The sequence below is a fragment of the Somniosus microcephalus genome, chromosome 15 (genome assembly GCF_052327205.1).
Source record: "Somniosus microcephalus isolate GS21.2 chromosome 15, FLI_Smic_1.0, whole genome shotgun sequence".
NCBI lineage: Eukaryota > Metazoa > Chordata > Chondrichthyes > Squaliformes > Somniosidae > Somniosus > Somniosus microcephalus.
In genome coordinates, this window is record NC_141001.1 from 26,708,470 (window position 1) to 26,726,784 (window position 18,315).

General features: G+C 39.1%; 1 protein-coding gene across 3 annotated transcripts in view; it reads left to right on the forward strand.

Annotated features, from left to right (window-relative positions):
- The first annotated feature begins 1,435 nt into the window (after positions 1–1,435).
- The window catches only part of phf21aa (PHD finger protein 21Aa), a 362,336-nt gene continuing 345,456 nt past the window's right edge, over positions 1,436–18,315 (forward strand). For all 3 annotated transcript variants that reach the window (XM_086007576.1, XM_086007575.1, XM_086007577.1), the window contains exons 1-3: positions 1,436–2,402; positions 3,181–3,213; positions 3,629–3,694. In XM_086007576.1, the coding sequence (XP_085863702.1) occupies positions 2,349–2,402; positions 3,181–3,213; positions 3,629–3,694 (153 nt within the window). In that variant the 5' untranslated portion in view covers positions 1,436–2,348. The remainder of the gene's footprint in view (positions 2,403–3,180; positions 3,214–3,628; positions 3,695–18,315) is intronic.

An 18,315-nucleotide genomic window follows, 5' to 3' on the forward strand; every position in this document is an offset into this window, starting at 1 on the left:
ATATATATATACATAAATACACACACACATATATACACTAACTGTGTGAACATGTTTAAATAGAATTGGGACGGGAAGAGTTAAACAAACTATTACTGTGTTGGGACTTTAGTAGACTTCACTCGTGCCTGTACATATTTTTTTTACCTTTCACATAAACTTGATTTACAGAATTTCAGTGATCCGATTTATCACTTGATCAGCAAAAGTGTTAAATACATTATATTAAAATAGGAAAGGCTTTTGGATGGAAGAACGTTACAGTTGAAACTAAAATAAAAACAAAAGACTAATTAAAACCGGATTCTGGCTGATTCCTTTTCTCGCAGGAGCTGTAACAAACCTCAGTGAACATTTCCACAGGTCAACGGGGAGAAAAAAAATCGTTTATGCATCTTGGAGAAAAATAAATAATAAAAACCACTTGCTATTTTTTAAATAAAATGATTCATGGTTTAATATTTCGGTTGTCACAGCTCTAATTCCAGTGTTTTTGGGAGGAGGCAGTACCCCTCATTTTGCTTTCGCTTTTTTCTTTGATTCTGCTCTAATCCAATTATTGCTGCCTGAAATCTGAAACCCAGCCACTAAAACTTTCAAGCACTCTTCCGCCATTTTGTACTAAACTAGAGAGAGAAGAGAAACAAGTTCAAGTCAATATAATCCGTTTATAAACTTCAATCTTTTGGTCTTCTGGAAAAAATATATAGTCACTCTATAAATTCTAATAATTAAAAGTTAGTAAAATAAACAGACAATACAAACGTTTTACTGATAAATATAATTTACAAATAAAGTTTAAAACATTACTTAAAATTAACGTTTGAAATAACAAAATAGTACGACATGCTCAAAGTTTGCATTTCCCCAACACTTGTCATACAGTCACGAGAGTGACCTGTGAAAGGACGTGGGGGACTTATTTAAAATTAGTGGACTCTTAAATAAATAATACATCGTGGAATATAGATGTGATTTTTATTTCTTTTGTTGAAATGAACATTTCTGAATAACGTTTCGGTATTGTGGTTGAAGTCCATAGTCCTAATAACAACAGGTAATGATTATAAACCCAACCCTTCTGTGTAAAATGCTCAAATAAATAACTTAGTTACATGATTTAAAAATCATGGGCGTTGGTTACAAATAAAAGTTCACATTTTACAACTAATTATTTGATTTGAGTGACTAAGGTTATATATTTTTTTGCTTTAAATGCGAATGAGAATGCTTAAATAAGTTATCTACAAAAAGAAAGTTAAATAAATAATCCCAGTTGAGTTTCTGGAGTAAAGTGAGGAGTCGCAGCATCCGGGTACTTTCCCTAGGCAATGAGAGCCACAGCACCGCTGTTCCTTAGGCAAAGTGAAATAAATTCGCCAGCGCTCGCGCCGTCAAATAGTTCCCTCCTCCTCGCGCTCCTTTCTCCCTGCGCGCAGTCAACCCGGCTCCCCACCTCCTCCTCGCGCGTGCACGCCAGGACCGGGTAGCAGAGGGAGGGAGCGCGCGCGGGGAGCGAGCACAGTCAGTCAGTGAGTGAGCAAGGCGCGGGCACGAGTGGAGGGGGAGGGGAGCAGGGCTTCAGCGTGCAGCGAGTAAGTAAGTGAGGAGAGCGAGCGAGAGAGAGGGGCCGGGGCGCGCGCGCACACACAGTCACTTTTTCTTTTTTTGAGGGGGGGAATTGGAAGTTTTTTAAAAAAAATCCCAATTTTAATTTATTTTATGTATAAAAGTAAAATAAATTTCGGCCGCTCGTTTCACACCGAGGTGTTTTTTTTTCTTCGCAGGATTTGGAAACGAGAAGGATCCCCCCCCCCGCCGTTTTCTTTTCTCAGTCTTTTTTTCGGTGCCATTTAAAAAAACTATTATTTCGGCCCCTCTTATAATAATTTAAAGGAGAGGAAGAAGAGGGGGAAATGTTTTTGAAGTTGTTGTTGGTCGGGCAGCTCACCGCCCCCCTCTGGCTCGGCGGCGGCGCAGAGTGATGAGTCCGGTGGATGGGAGAACTTGTTTTGCGTTCACTCTCTGTGTCTTTCTGTTTCCCCTTCTCTTTCTCTCTCTCTATATATATTTATATATATTATATATAAAACATATTTATAAATATAAAATAATAAAGCAGATATTTATACACATGCGGCCGACCGCGATGTTTAATGGACTTTCTCCCTCCTGAAATTATTTCGGGCCCTGTTTTTGTTGAATTGTATTTTTTTACTCTCTTTTTTGGCTGCGTGAGGAAAGAGGGGGAAAGAAAAGAGAAGGGGAGTCGGGTCTTTCCTTTTTTTTTCCTATAAAGGGGTGGAGAAAAAAAAAAGTGAAGGAAAGTGGCGCGGGAAGTAGAGGAGATGGAGTTGCAAACTCTGCAGGAGGCTCTGAAAGTGGAAATCCAGTTTCATCAGGTAACCTGGTCTCTTTTATTTTCATTTATATTGCATGTAATTGTGTGTGTGTGTTTTAATTTCAACCACTACTCCTCACTCAGAGACACTATCCAAATCATACAAATCTGTTCTAAGGGAATAATTGGCGAGAAACAATTTTTCCAATTATATATTTAAAAAAAAAAGTATAATGCAAAATTTTGTCTTCATAAACTTTTTAAATTTAGGCTATGACTTTTTTGAGTATATGAAAATTACATCATCCAGTCATTTTTGGGGGAAAGGAGAGAAAAGCAAACAGAAAGATTAATAAAAAGTACATTCTTGTAATTGAGTAAAATGTATGAAATAGTAGACACTTGTTATCTATACATTTTGATTCAAAAATATAAACTAACTGTATACATAGTTTTTTATGTAATAAAACAGTTCTGCTTCCGGTATCCTGGAACACATTATTTGCCTCTAACTGATTTTAGCAGTTCTGTAGTGGGATAGAAATTAGAAAAAAGTTTTTTTTTTTTTTTTTTTTTAGAAGGACTCATTTTTATCAATGACCAAGGCCATCCATCCATATATATGTATGTATGTATGTATGTATGTATATATCTTAAAGCAGAATTTGAAGTCTTATTGGAGTCCATATTTGTTGAAGCAAGTAGGTACAGTTAGTATAACACTTGACCTCTGAGAGGTTAGATTGATCAATAAAACCAGCCCCTTGTAGTATTCACTGGCATTGTCTCCCCTCTCAAGAACATTAACTTTCTCTGTTTTATCTCTCTTATCTAAACAGAAACTTGTGGCCCAGATGAAACAGGATCCACAGGTATATTTTATTTTATGTCTTGTTTACTTTTTCAAATGTGTCTGTGTATATATTATAAAATGATACTTATCCTAAAATCAGTGTTATGATTTTGTAATTAGATAATTAAAAAAAATGTTTTTTCCATTCCCATTCATAAATGGTATTAGAATGTATAAAATGTATAGTATGGATTGTTTTGTCTTTGAAGGTGCACTATAGTTCGAGCCTATTCCAAAATCTTAGGCACTTTTAGATTCAGTAAGACAAAGAAAATGAAGTCTTTTTGTTAGTCATTTTTAAAAATGGGTTTTTGATTTTCTCCCCCTCTAGAGTATTCAACTGAAAATGTTGAATGACTCATTTTCCTAGTATGATGACAGCACTTGTATTAGTAATAAGATGTGATATTACATTGTTAAATTTTATTTCACAGAATGCTGATTTGAAGAAACAGTTACATGAATTGCAAGCCAAGATAACTGCTCTCAGTGAGAAACAAGTAAGGGGAAAAATGGATTTGTGGCTGTTCTGTTCCAGATGGTTGTGTTTTCTCCAGGGATGAGCTCAACCTGGAGGATTATGAGGAGTTTTCTGGAAGTTTTTAATGCTAGTGGAGTTGGCTGGTGTTGGTTTGAAAAAAAACCAGGGGAAGTAGCTGATGTTCAGATAGCTCCGATTGCACCTGTTACTATGGCTGGCTTTTTCAGATTTTGTATAGTTGTTTTAAAAAAAAATGATGAGATCAGCAGATATTTTGAACTGGCAATGTTCTTTATCTAATTCTAACCTTTTGTATTGTTCCTCTCAAATTCCCTATTGTTCATATCTCTTCAGTTCCCTTTTGTACTCTAAATCTATCTATCTTTAGCTTTTGTATTTAACAGTACACGTTAGTACTTTATGCTCTTTTAAATGATTTTGCAAACACTATTTTTAAAGTGGTGTATTTCCCCCACATGCTTCCCTCATTCTCACTTTGTCTAGTTTAGCTGTTTCTACCAAGCACCACTTTTGTTAAGATTTTGCCATTCTACCTTTTGTCTCCTTTTGAATCTTATTTTGTACAAGCGCAAGAAGGACTTGATTTTTTCCCTATTATTTTTCCGTGTGTCTCTTTTCTCCTCCTCTCTCTCTTTTCCCCCCCCCCCCCCCCCCAAGGCTTCTCTTTGTTTCTGATTCTAGGTTCTTTGTGCATTCAGTTTCACATTACTCACCCCCAGCATTTATAGCATCCTGCTCTCTTCCCTGCTCAAAAGAGGCAAGTAATATTTTGTAAAGATGCATTTTCATCCAGAATTCTGAGTTTACATTATTTTATTTCACTCCTGAGTAAATTGTTTCCTTAAGCTGACTGTGAAATGAAAATCAATGAAATATTTGTAAAGGTAGAGACACACAGATCTACAGAAAAGCACTCATGTTTGAACTTCCATTCTCAGGACTATTGATGTACCTTGTTAATTCTAGAACAGCACCCTTAATTACAATTTTAAATCTCATGTCCTCTTTAAAGCTTTTGTCTCATTCTGTTTCTGTAAAGTCAGCCTTCAGTCATTGTCATGTGATGCAGCCTTAGTCACCATGTGGGCTAACCACCAGTTCAGTGTAGAAATACATACTGGAATGAATATTTGGATTTGATTTGCTATTTTTTATAGATTTTGTTTTAAAAGCTGAAATTTTTGCTAAGTTGGGTTTGTATCTAAGTAGTTGCAGTGCTAAACTTTGACAACATCGTCTGCACTGTTGTGGAAGAGGATTTGGTTATGAAGTTTGAACTGCTAATTTTTAAAAAATATTGTGTTGACTAACTTTGCAGAAGGAACTGTTTTAGTTGAGCGTTGATTTAATTCTCTTTCCCCACCCCCTTGCCATAAGTGAAGGCCATGTGAGATGTCTAACTTTGCCTTGATATTGCTGTATTGCCTTAAATTGTTTATTGGCTTTAGTAAAATCTTAATTGGTTAAACTTAAGAGTTGGTGTAAATATTTTTCTTGCTGCTGAAGCTTTGAGAAGTTATATTTATTAAATGCTGAAAGTTTCTGTAACCATAGAAAGTGGTCTTTTTCGCTGTAACCATTGACTGTTGGAAGCATTTCTGCATTCTCTTCAGAAAGTATAAGATTTACTTTTTCTTTCTCGACTGAATTGAAGATTTGTTGATGGTAAAACTGGCAACTCCAAGCAGTTGAACTTTTAACTCTCGACTAGAGGATCCTGAGCTTTGTGTTCCAGGTTTACCTGTTTACATGAACTTTGCTGCCTCAGCTGGGCAATTTTGCTCAATTCTTTGGCTGCTAAATATGCAGTATATCAGGTGGGGTTGTGACTTATCTTGCTGAAAACCTACCACCTGCTGGCCAGTTGTGGAGTACAGGGTTGCCCTTGACTGGGGCGTTTTAAATTGTTGTTATATTTTCTTTGCGGACATAAACCTTTGGTGACTTACAGTTGTCTGAGTGATTTTTCTTGCAAAATTTCCACAAATCACAGTAATTTTGATAACTGGTAAAAGGTGGAAGTAAGAGAACAAGTAAATTCCTTTTGAGACTTTTGCTGCAACCACACTCCTGGTTGAAGAGATATGTAGTAGCAAGTGGTCAACAAGATTTTTAAAAAAAGGGTTCGATCAGTTTATTGTTTGTTATTAATCATTGTGTACGGCCTGTAGCCTATCTGAACACCAATTCATGGCATCATGGTGATTGAGTGCGTAGGCTTATTCCTTCTTGAGTTTCTGAACTTAGCAGTGCTGCTTTGGGGCGGGGCAAGTGGAGGCAAAGTGGCTCCTCGGAAGTCAACGTTAAATTGGAGAGAATTGTTGGCGCGCCTTATTGTGCCTTATCCAGCTCAATAGTAAAAGAGCGGAGGTTTGGTAGACTGCCGGTTGAGGAGAAAATAAAGGAATATCTATGCTCAACAAAAACAAAGTTTAATACTGTACTGGAATTCATCAGTATAGTTGTTAATAGTATTTTAGAAATGTACTTTGCTTAAACTTAGTTCTTTATCCTGATAGGGTTAAAAGATAATTTGTAGAGGTGAAGTGTATGGTTTAACTATAGTACTTTGAATGTTGAGTCATATTGCAGTTATAATAGCTAATGGTACATTTTGAGACAGTATGTACCTGCTCATTTAGGGTGTTATTCAAATTTCATGATCACAAATACCACCCTTTTTAAATTTAAAAATGTGTAATTATATATTGAACAGTATTGTAGCAATATTAAAAGTACAACTTTGGATTCCAGAGTTAACACAATCAGGAGTAATGTAGTATTACATTATACAAATTTTTGAAATGTAGTATTTTTTCTTGCTTGGAATTAATACTGATATATTTCAGTATTTGTAACATATTTATTTTTATTGAACTACATGTGAGAAATAAAACGGATCAATGTGAGAGTAGTGTGATGTAAGAATAAGCAAGCCAGTGGAGATTACATCTTCCTAACGTCATTTTTATTTTATGTATCTCACGTCTTCCAATCAGAGAACACTGTGTAGGCTCATTTTCAAAATTTCAGAAAATGCATGTCTTGCAGCAACTTCAGTAACCAAAGTGTGGGTACGTTTCATTGATGTGTAGGCAAAACTGAATTCACAAAGTTTTATAAAGACTAATCAATATCATGTTGATAAAGTGTAGAGAATAATTTGTGGGAGAAATTACAATGGGGAAAAATAGTGAGCATTTCAGCTGTTACAAATCACACGAAAAACAAGTGGTTGGAAACTGGAATCCCAAATTGAGATTTTAATATTTCAAATAGTTTACTAGCTCAGTGATGTTAACGGTTTTGATGTTGTAGGACACTTAGGTGCATACCATGGAGCCTTGGGTCACCTATTAGATTTGAATTGATGTTCTCCTCAATTTGCATGTATCTCAAGTTGCTGGTATGAGTGGATCCTGGTGTCTGCTTTAGGATGTATCCACCAATGAGGTGGGGGTGGGGGGGGGGAACAACAACAACAAATAAGAAAAAATACAAGTGCAAGTAGGGCTGAGATGCCAGGGCTTCAAGAGGCAGATTCTAAGGCAGCTGTGGCCCTGGGGCTGCAAGTTGGACATCACTGTACCAGCTGATTGCCTGTGGTGGTGTTTTGCAGTTAGTCTGAGGTCTGAAGGAGAGTTGTGATGTTTAACTGCTAATTTTCTCCTAGCTTTAAGGTTACTGCTAAGGTATTCCCTGTGTGGTAGTGGTCTAAATAGGCCCTAAAGTCAATGACAGGTTAATTGCTGTTAGTGAGGGAAGTTTGCAAATTGCCAGGTGCTTGTAAAATACTGGCTCCAGGTCAAGCTGCAAAGTTCCTTTATCAACAGAAGTTAACCTGTAATTTACGTTTTTTTAATGTACTTTTAACACTTTGGAATAAGAAGGACACACAGAACTTTTATATAGATAGATGTATAGCAGTGTTTTTAATCTATATAAAAATTTAAGTGCAATTTGTTGCCTCTTCCCAAGTGACAGCTGTCATGGCTAACATCAACCAGAACTCTTCATTCAGTTGATGTGGGAATATGTTCTCATTGAAGAATTACATTTATGATAAAATCATTGTAAGACGGCTAGAATTTAATGTGTATATTACTGGGAAATAATACTCAATACTTTAAGGCAATCTTGCAGAGGGATTCACGTGACATGATTGGAGCAATTTTTAACCCTTTGAATCTTGGGATTATTTTACTTTTTTGTAACTTTTTTTTAAAGTAATGTGAGCTCCATGGAAGTGAATTGATTTGATTTAGGTTTTGTAAGCACAGCTTTTGATTACCATTCCTATAGATCACCAGTGTATTATACATCTATATGATGACGTCCATAATGATTGTGATGTAATCACTGAAAGTTTATTGAGAAATAATTCGCAGTCAATGTGATTTGAATACATTATATGAAGACTACCACTTGCTTGTGTGGCATACAAGAAATATTTTGTCTAAACCACCTTGTAAGCCACATGAGTTATACAAGTCATTCACGCAATAAATATAGTCCATATCCTGCTCTCAGACTTGTGGTTTTCCAATTCATGCTCTGTTTTCTTTTTAATTTGGAGTGATTTTTGACTTTTTGTACATTTTGCTTTGCCTAAAGTAGGCACTCCACCCTTTTTGAAACCCAGAATAGGTAGCTCCCAAGTTAACATTAAAAGCATTTTAGCATGCTGCAATTTTAGTGCACAACACCCACTTTAGAAAAATTCCTGGTTGGAGTACAGCTCTTTGCTTGATGCTGACTCTAGCATTTTTTGCACATTACATGTACCTTTTGTGTTGAATCTGAATGAAAAGGCCTAGTGTAAAGTTAACTGGAAAATATTCTGTTAGTTTTAAGTCTGAGATCGATGGATTTTTGCTGGCTGGGGGTACTGGGGGATGTGGAGCCAGGGCAGGTGGATGGAGCTGGGATGTGGATTGGCCATGGTCTTATTGAGTGGGGGGGCAGACTCAAGGGGCTGAGTGGCCTACTCCTGTTCCTTTGTTCTTGCGCATCCCAATTTTCATTGCTCCTGTTGACGACCATGCCTTCAGCTGCCAAGGCTCTAAGCTCTGCAATTCCCTCCCTGAACCTCTCTGCATCTCTACCTATCTCTCCTCCTTTAAGACACTCCTTAAAACCTACCTCTCACCTGACCTAATATCTCCTTATGTGACTCTCTATCAAATTTTGTTAATGCTCCTGTGAAGCGCCTTTGGACGTTTTAATACGTGAAAGACACTATGAATGCCCGGTTGTTGTTGTTCAAAGCCACTTAGTGGTGAGCGACAGGCTTGCAAAATACATTGGATCAAACCATTTGTTAATGGAAAAGTCAGCAATGGAAATAATCTTGCTTCTTGGCTGGCCTTGATCTATCCTCTGCGTACATATGTGCAGAAACTACAGTATATGGAAGTTGGTTTCTTTGTTACCTGAGACATTCCATAGGGAATAATAGATAATTGTGTGTGCATTGCTAGTCTGTAATGTTGCCTGGGGTTTTATTATTCTGTCAACTCTTAATTCAAATGATCTGATACTTTCTAGTTTTTAGAACTAAATTACCAATTTTCTGTGCTATTTACATTGCTTAATTCAAATTATTGGCTAAATAGAAAAGTGTTAATTCAAAGTCATTTTTGCACTATCCGGGGTAGACTAGGGTGTATATTTTCCAAGTTGGAGTTTCACAATTAACATTTTTTCCTTACTACAGTAGTGTTTTGGCATGAGACTTCATGTATAATGGAAAGGGGCTTGTCTGATTTTTACACAAGACTGGAAAGAAATGTGTGGTCTACTCTTATGACGGGAATAGCATTTTACTAAAAAATGTTGCTGAGGGTTTACCAAGTTAATACATGTATAATTTATGTTTTCAATAAAAAGACATAATAAAGTTCATTGTAACATCTCAGATTTTTCACTCTTATAGCTGAAGAAAAAAAGAGAATAAAATGTACTGACTAACATGTATAAGGCCCAGATTATGTGGTGTACTTGTTGAAAATGTGAGCGAAAAAAAGAAAGACTTGCTTTCATGACAGGACATCCCAAAGTGCTTTATAGCCAATGAAGTACTTTTAAATATAGTTACTGTTGTAATGCAGGAAACTATTCATGCACAAGACATGTGCAAAGCAGTTCACTTTTGAATTTAACTGTTGGTGTTTGAAAACAAGATCATCATAATAAACAGTATAAAGTTTTTTTGGGCAAGGGCGACTTTAAAGTGAGATTTGAAATGCATGGAACTAAAACTGATACAGTACCAATATTTTTCTTTTGGCTTGAGCGTTAAAACTAGGCAAGTTACACCCACCAATTTTCCCACCTTCTGTCGGGGTGCAGGCAGCCTCTGATCGCTTATCCAAGTGGTTATTTTTCATGTGAGCCTGGATGGTAAATGGTGCTTTCTCTTGATCAACTTGGCAAAATGGGGAATTCATCAAATTAGTACTGTAATATGAAACCCTGTAATCACTTGTGGAATGGTGTATGGCTACATTAAATGCTGTTTTTATGACTCCTCTGACAGGTGAGGGGTAAATGCACTGTCTGGTGTACAGGTAGACTATCCCTTATCCGAAAACCTTGGGACCAGCTGTGTTTCGGAATTCGGAATTTTTCAAATTTCAGAAGGGATAATGCTTTTTTGCTGGCCGCCTGCCTGCACCTCCTCGCGCCGCCGTCCCCGGCCTCCTGAGCCCCCCCCCCCCCCCGGGCGGTGCCGGCTGTGTCCCAAGAGCCCGGCACTTCTCGGTGCCGGGCTCTTTTGCCGGTACTCGCGATCTCTGATCGCGCTGGTGCAGGCCCCTCCCGTGCAAGCTGCTCAAGCTTTTACACTGGAAATACCGAGAGATGCTCCACGAAAAAACTTTAGGTTTTCAGAAGTTTTCGGTTTTCGGAAGTGCGGATAAGGGATAGTCTACCTGTATCACTGAGTCGTGAAGATTAGAAGGCCCAGGTTTGAATTCAGGTTGTCACAGAGTTGGTTTGGTGCAATGTCAACATGATTGGCTGTGGTGCACCTGAGCTGGGGAATGGAAAAATCTACCAAGATTCCTTCCTTTGTTTATTCTCTAGTGACTCCTGCTAGAAGGTGCATATATGTGGGAATCGGGTAAGGACAGGGATGGGTTTGAATGTAATGCTCCTGTAGTCAAATAGCCTATCGACATTCAGTGTCTAGGTTTATATATGAAGAATGACCATTGGGCAGAGGGTGCTGGCGCCTATGTAACTGTACCCCAGAATAGGCCACTGCTTTTAAGAGAAGAAAGGTGAAAACTCAAAGGACAACAGTTATATTAAAAAAAAAATAATATTGGTGCTACTTGTGTCAAATACCAAAACAAACAATTAGTTATTTTCAGTTCAACTTTATTCTAGATTTATATATGACTTCCAAAGCAGTGGCCATTCTTGATGCATATTAGAGACATTTTATTCATTTTTCTTTACTTTTAGATGTAGTTTAGTAAAGGTGGTTTCTTTGACCTGCATAGTTTGCAGTTGACTCAATATTCTATCGGAAGTCAAATTGTAGAGTGGCGGGCACCACTAACTGCATGCAGAATGCATTTATGGATTTTGATCTTCCTTGCGAAATGATGAATATTGGTGAAACGGTTTCCTTCACCCTTCAATCCCTGCTTTCAAGATAATGCTTTATATCTGTCCTGCCACAAAACTGATTGGCGTACTGTAGCTTTAATGACCTATAACTATAGTCATCAAACAAAAGCTTAAACACGTTAGCCTATTAGTGTTTACCCTATATAATTTTTGCCTAGGCTTGTGCTGCTTGCTTTCTTCACTAAAAGTTGAACCCTATTTACAGCTCCTGTATGTGAGGATCATCTTTTAACATGTATTTGGGTAGTGTACCCTCAAATATCTGATTCCATTGGCATCTGTGCTCCTTCAGTGTCACGTATTGCCAATGTATTTGTCCCTGTACAGTGTGCTACCGTGGAAACGGTGGGCCTGTAACAGGATGGAAACATGTAGCCACAGTACAGATCTCGTATATTTCAAAGGGGAAGTGGCAGATCTTCTTGAAGCTGTGTTTTTAAAGAAAGTGTTATTTTGTTCCCCTTTTCCTCTATGCTCTTGCAAACTAATTGACAAAGGGGCTGACTGAAATATTAAATTTTATATTGTTAAGTGGTAACATTGTAGTACTGTTAATTCTTTCACTAATTTCCCAATGATAGGACAGCTTCTTTAAAAGGTGTTGGGAATTTAAAGTACTCTGATAACTGTATGATCACATTAGTGTTTTTATGTAAACAAGAACAACTACTTGTATTTATATAGTGCCTTTAACGTAGTACAACATCCCAAGGTGCTTCACAGGAGCATTATCAAATAACATTTGACACCAAGCCACAATGCAGATATTAGGACAGAAAGCGTGGTCAAAGAGGTAGATTTTAAGGAGCGTCTTAAAGAAGGAAAGAGAGGCGGAGAGGTTTAGGGAGGGAATCCCAGAGCTTAGGGCCTTGGCAGCTGAAGGCACGGTTGCCAATGGTGGAGCGATTTAAAATCTGGAATGCTCAAGAGGCCAGAATTGTAGGAACACCGGTATCTTGAAGGTTTGTAGGGCTGGAGAGATTAGAGATGGGGGGATTTGAAAACAAGGATGAGAATTTTAAAATTGCGGCGTTGCTTAACCGGGACCCAGTGTAGGTCAGCGAGCACGGGTGATGGGTGAACAGGACTTGGTGCGAGTTAGGACACAGGCAGCAGAGATTTGGATGACCTCAAGTTTACAGAGAGTAGAACATGGGAGGCTGGCCAGGAGTGCGTTGGAATAGTCAAGTCTAGAGGTAACAGAGGCATGGATGAGGGTTTCAGCAGCAGATGAGCTGAGGCAGAAGCGGAGTTGGGTGATATTATGGAGGTGGAAATAGGCAGTCTTAGTGATGGTGTGGATATGTGGTTGCAAGCTCATCTCGGGCTCAAATATTGCACCAAGGTTGTGAACAGTCTGGTTCAGCCTCACGGTTGCCAGGGAGAGGGATGGAATCGGTGGCTAGGGAATGGAGTTTGTGGCGGGGACCGAAGACAATGGCTTTGATCAGTCCAATATTTAGGTGGAGGAAATTTCTGCTCATCCAGTACTGGATGTCGGTCAAATCCATAGATCTATTAATGCATTACTAGGCTTAGTTACAATGCCAGTGCTGGTCCTGTGAAACCAATCTTTTTTCTCCTTTTCTCCCCAAAACAATAAATCTTGGTATAAGGTGTCATTGAAGTAGCGTGTACAGAGCATGTAAAAGTTATCATTACCACAGCACCATTGAATACTACAATAACTACTTTAATGGCATTATACAAATTCTAGTACATTTCAAGGCGCTTTACAGGAGGGAAACGGTGACATAGCTTTGACTTTTAAAAAGATTATTGAAGGTAGAGAGAAAAATAGACAGGCGGTGGGGAGTTTTAAGAGTAGGTCTGAGGCAGCTTAAGGCTCTGCCATCAATGGTGGTGTGAAGGGAGGTGGGAAGAAAACCAGGGAACTGAAGGGTATCAGAGGAAATGTATGACTAGAAGAGATTGCAGAAATTGGTTGGGGCAAAGACATGGAGAAATTTGAAGATTTTGAGAATAAAAAAAATCTGCATTTGTTTCATCGGGTGGTGGATGGTGCTTTGGACCATTCTGGGGGCATACAAGCTCAAATATAAATCATTACTGCTTGGGTCTCTGGTAATTTAATATTGGGTAGGGAGTTAACTGATGCAGGAAAACCACAGGTGCTTGCTCTTCTAGTTTGACACTGTCCAAGCTGCTTGATTGAAATAATATCTTGTAACTCAATGCCAGACATCTTTTCTCTCATATGTAATGCATTTATTACTCCTTTACTTTCCTCTGCATCTGTAGTGCTTAATTACTATGATGGGCAAGGGACAATACAGTTTGGATAATGGCGTATTTTTCTTTTGCATTGTAAAACAATGCCTTAGATAGTTTCCAAAAACTCGCAGTGACTTTTCAAATGCTGTGCAAATTTAGAAGTACTGTATAATGGATCCCAGGGAAGCGCTACAAGCAGTAATCGGAGAGGTTCCTATGATGGCATAAACCATGGGAGTGAAGGTTGAATGGTTTATAATCATATAAACTGATCTGAAATTACAATCTTGAAATTATTCTCGTATTTGCTGTGAATTTTAAGAGGTTGGAGAATTATAAGTAGTATTTTTAAAATTTAACTTCAAAATAGTTGCTGTCAATTGAATAAAACTTTTTGGATTGTACACGTGCCATTGTGGTTTAAGCAAATGGCATTGATCACGTGACACTGTGACTTGAGAAATGAATGTTATTGTAGGACTTTTTTTCAGTGTGGGGCCAAGGATCAGAGTGTATATTTTACATATAATCTATACCTAGAAGTTGCTGCCTTGTAAATGCAATTGAGGGGTTTAATGGCTTGTTCACATATGGGAACTTTGACATTGTGATCCAGTCTGTTTAAAACATTCTGGCATTTTTTGCAGTTGAAATATTTTGTGTATGTGTACAATGTTCTGCTGAATTTTTCTGTGTACTTAGTTTGTCACAGCACCATTGGTACAGTCGAGGATGACCATCTGTGATGTAAACAGATGACATGAGGATTATTGGATAAGGGTTAAGGTGTTGCAAGTATTTTGGCAGTATTTTGTTTATGAAATATATTTAAGTTCTTCAGGATTCACTGAGAGATGAAAAGTGATCTCTTTGTGTCTAATGATTGATCACGATGCATATGGATGAGTAAGGCCGTTTGGCCTATCTTAGCTCATTCATCCAAAAAAAAAAACAGTTGTCTGCCCATACCTCGAATAAACAACGTCTAAATATATTTAAATAATTCCAGAGTTTATTTTGCCTCCATCATTCCATCCCAAAATTTATTTAATGTTGATAATCTTTGTGAAGCACTTCTTGAAATTGGTTCTAAGTTTGCCTATCACTGCTTAGAATTTGTGCCCCATTGTCAGCTTGAATCAGTTGTTGGCACTCTTGCCTCCCTGAGTCCGCAAGTTGTGGGTTCAAGCCCAATTCCTCCTCCTCTTAGGCAGTCCCTCCAGAACCGAGGATGACTTGCTTCCATGTTAAAAATGAGTTCTCAGGTGACTGATGAGTCCAATGCGGGACCTACAGTCTCTGTCACAGGTGGGGCAGATGGTGGGTGGGGTGCTTGCGCTTGGCTTCCGCTTGCTCCCGGCAAAGAGATTCGGTGTTCGGCGCCTTCCTGGGTGCTTCTCCTCCACTTTGTGCGGTCTTGGGCCAGGGATTCCCAGTTGTCGATGGGGATGTTGCACTTTTTCAAGGAGGCTTTGAGGGTGTCCTTGAAGCATTTCCTCTGCCCACCTGGGGCTCTCTTGCCGTGTCAGAGCTCCGAGTCGAGCGCTTGTTTTGGGAGTCTCGAATCGGGCATGAGGACAGTGTGACTCGTCCATCGGAGCTGATCGAGCGTGGTCAAAGCTTCGATGCTGGGGATGTTGGCCTGAGCAAGAACACTGACGTTGGTGCGCCTATCCTGCCAATGGATTTGCAGGATCTTGCGGAGGCAACGTTGGTGGTACCTCTCCAGTGCTTTGAGGTGCCTGCTATACATGGTCCATGTCTCTGAGGCATACAGGAGGGCAGATATCACTACTGCTCTGTAGACCATGAGCTTAGTGCCAGGTTTGAGGTCCTGGTCTTCAAACACTCTCTTCCTCAGGTGACCGAAGGCTGCACTGGCACACTGAAGGCAGTGTTGGACTTCGTCATCGACGTCTGCCCTTGTTGACAGTAGGCTCCCGAGGTATGGAAAGTGGTCCACGTTGTCCAAGGCCTCGTCGTGGATTTTTATAATCAGGGGGCAGTACTGTGTGGTGGGGGCATGTTGGTAGAGGACCTTTTGTCTTACGGATGTTTAGTGTAAGGCCTATGCTCTCGTACGCTTTGGTGAAGGTGTTAATGATGGTTTGGAGTTCGACCTCCGAGTGAGCGCAGACTCGAGCGTCATCTGCATACTGTAATTCGACAACAGAGGATGGGACGACCTTGAATCTGGGCTGGGGGTGACGGAGGTTGAACGGTTTCCCGTTTGTTCTGTAAATTAGCTCCACTCCAGCGGGGAGCTTATTGAGGGTGAGATGGAGCATTGCAGCAAGTAAGATAGAGAAGAGTGTTGGTGCGATGACACTGCCTTGTCCCCGGTCTGTACGTGAATTGGGTCTGTGGTGGAACGGTTGGTCAGGATCACGGCTTGCATGTTGTCGTGAAGCAGGTGGAGGATGGTGACAAACTTTTGAAGGCAGCCGAATTTGAGGAGGACGCTCCATAATCCCTCACGGTTGGCAGTGTTGAAGGCCTTTGTGAGGTCAAAAAAGGCCATGTACAGTGGTTGGTGCTGTTCCCTGCATTTCTCTTGTAATTGACGTGCGGTGAAGATCATGTCCATTGTGCCCCTCAGTGGGCGGAATCCGTATTGTGACTCTGGGAGGAGCTCTTCGGCCACTGGGAGAAGGCGATTGAGGAGGATTCTTGCGATGACTTTCCCCGTGGCAGACAGCAGGGAAACACCTCTGTAATTACCGCAATCGGACTTGTCACCTTTCTTGAAGATGGTCACAATTACGGCCAACTCCAGGATTTGAGTACACAATCTAGGCTGACATTGGTACAGTACTCTATTGTGGAGGTGTTCACTTTCAGCTGAGATTTATACTGAGGCTCTTTCTGTCTGTTCAGGTAGATATATAGGACTCTAATGCGCTAATTGGAAGAAGAGCAGGGCCAACATGCAGCCCTCAATCAACACCATCAAAATAATTTAACTGGTCATGTATCTCATCTGCTGTTTGTAGAACCTTGTAAGCAAATTAGCTGCCACATCTGACTACATAACAATGACTAACTAGGCCCAGTGACATTCTAGGCAGTGAATACGGGTGCTTCACCTGTTTGGATAGCTCATCTGGGAAGGCTATTCCAGACCTCCTACTCTAATTAGTGATATTCCTGTTATGCAAACAAGTTCCACACAGGACAAGAGGCTGCAATTTAAGTAATGCCAAAAAAAGGACAAAGTTTAAGTATATTTTATTCTACAGAATTGTTTTATTAAAGGAAAACATCACTTGATATCTAATACAAAAGCAAAATACTGCAAATGTTGGAAATCTGAAATAAAAAGAGTTAGATGGGGAGGAGGTATGAGTAACCTGAAAAAATTCTCTTTTTTTTTTTAAAATAACGTCCTCTTAAAAAAGCCTGGAGCCTGGAATCAGATATCGAGTATATAGTATAAAAACAGAAAATGCAGATACTTGGGCAGCATCTGTGACCTTTCGTTAGAACTGCCGAAAGGTCATCGACCTGAAATGTTAACTCTAGATGCTGTCTGACATGCTGTGTATTTGCATTATCTGTTTTTATATTCTATACTCTATCTATAATGTCTGATTCCAGGCTTTTTTAAGAAGGATGATGTCATCTAAAAAAATACAATTTTTTATTAGGTTATTCATATCTCCTCCCCATATTTTCTTGTTTATAATGTAAAATAATCTAACAGTGACATTTTAACAATTCTACTGTACAGGTACAATTAATGCTGGAGAATATTTTAAAGAAGTTGCTTAAAATGTGTCTTGCTGTTGCTAAATGCGAAAGAATGACCCGGAATTTACGGGGCTTATGACTGCGTACGCCGTCGTAAGTTCCGGGTTTCTGCATGTGATGTGTATGTGCGAAAACCCAGAGCTTGCGATCTGTCAAGTTTCGCTTGGACAGATCCACCGTATCCTCTGTAAATTCACTTTCGCTGGCGCAGAGTTTGGCTATTTTCCCCAATTACTGCCCAGCGAATACCCATGAAACCCTTGCGCCTGGTAAAAGCAGGTGTAAGGTCTTTTACCAGCGTAAGTGTTAAAATAATTTTTTTAAATGATTTATACATTCACTTACATTTAAAATTAGTTCAGGTAAATTTTGTCCTGTTTAAAAATGTTTACATTTATTTGTTAAAAAATTTAATTTTATATTAAATGTTTAATTAAAGGGTATTTTAATTAATTTTGAACCTGTAATCATTTATTTTTATTTAAGTGGTGTGAAATTTTATTTATTAGGTGATTTCTGTTATGCTTATGGGGATTCTGTATGTAAATGGTATCCCTATAAGAATATTAGGAATCCCCCTTTGTGATTGGTTGGCCTGGCCCACGTGATCCCAGGGGCGCTTGCAAACTGCATGCGCCCCGGGATCCGTGGGCCTTTTCACAGGCGTACGCCTGCAGGCTCAGGACCGAAACAGTCCGAAGCCATGGAGACGCAAGGTAATTATGTAGTTTTCTTGCGGTTCGGAGGCGGCAAACCTCCGACCGCAATTTCAAGGCCATAATCTTTCCAATGAATCCTTCAGTTAAAAAGACATCCAGCCAGGTTTTCAAAATTCCTTTCACGTTGTATATGTTATAAAGGGGATGCAATTCCATTTTGCTAGGACCTACACGACAAGTATTGCTGACATTCAGATTAACTTGTAATTTGTACTTTGTTAATTCAACTCTCTAGTTCAGCACTCTTATTTGCTTTGTTTGCTGCTTTGCAGTGATT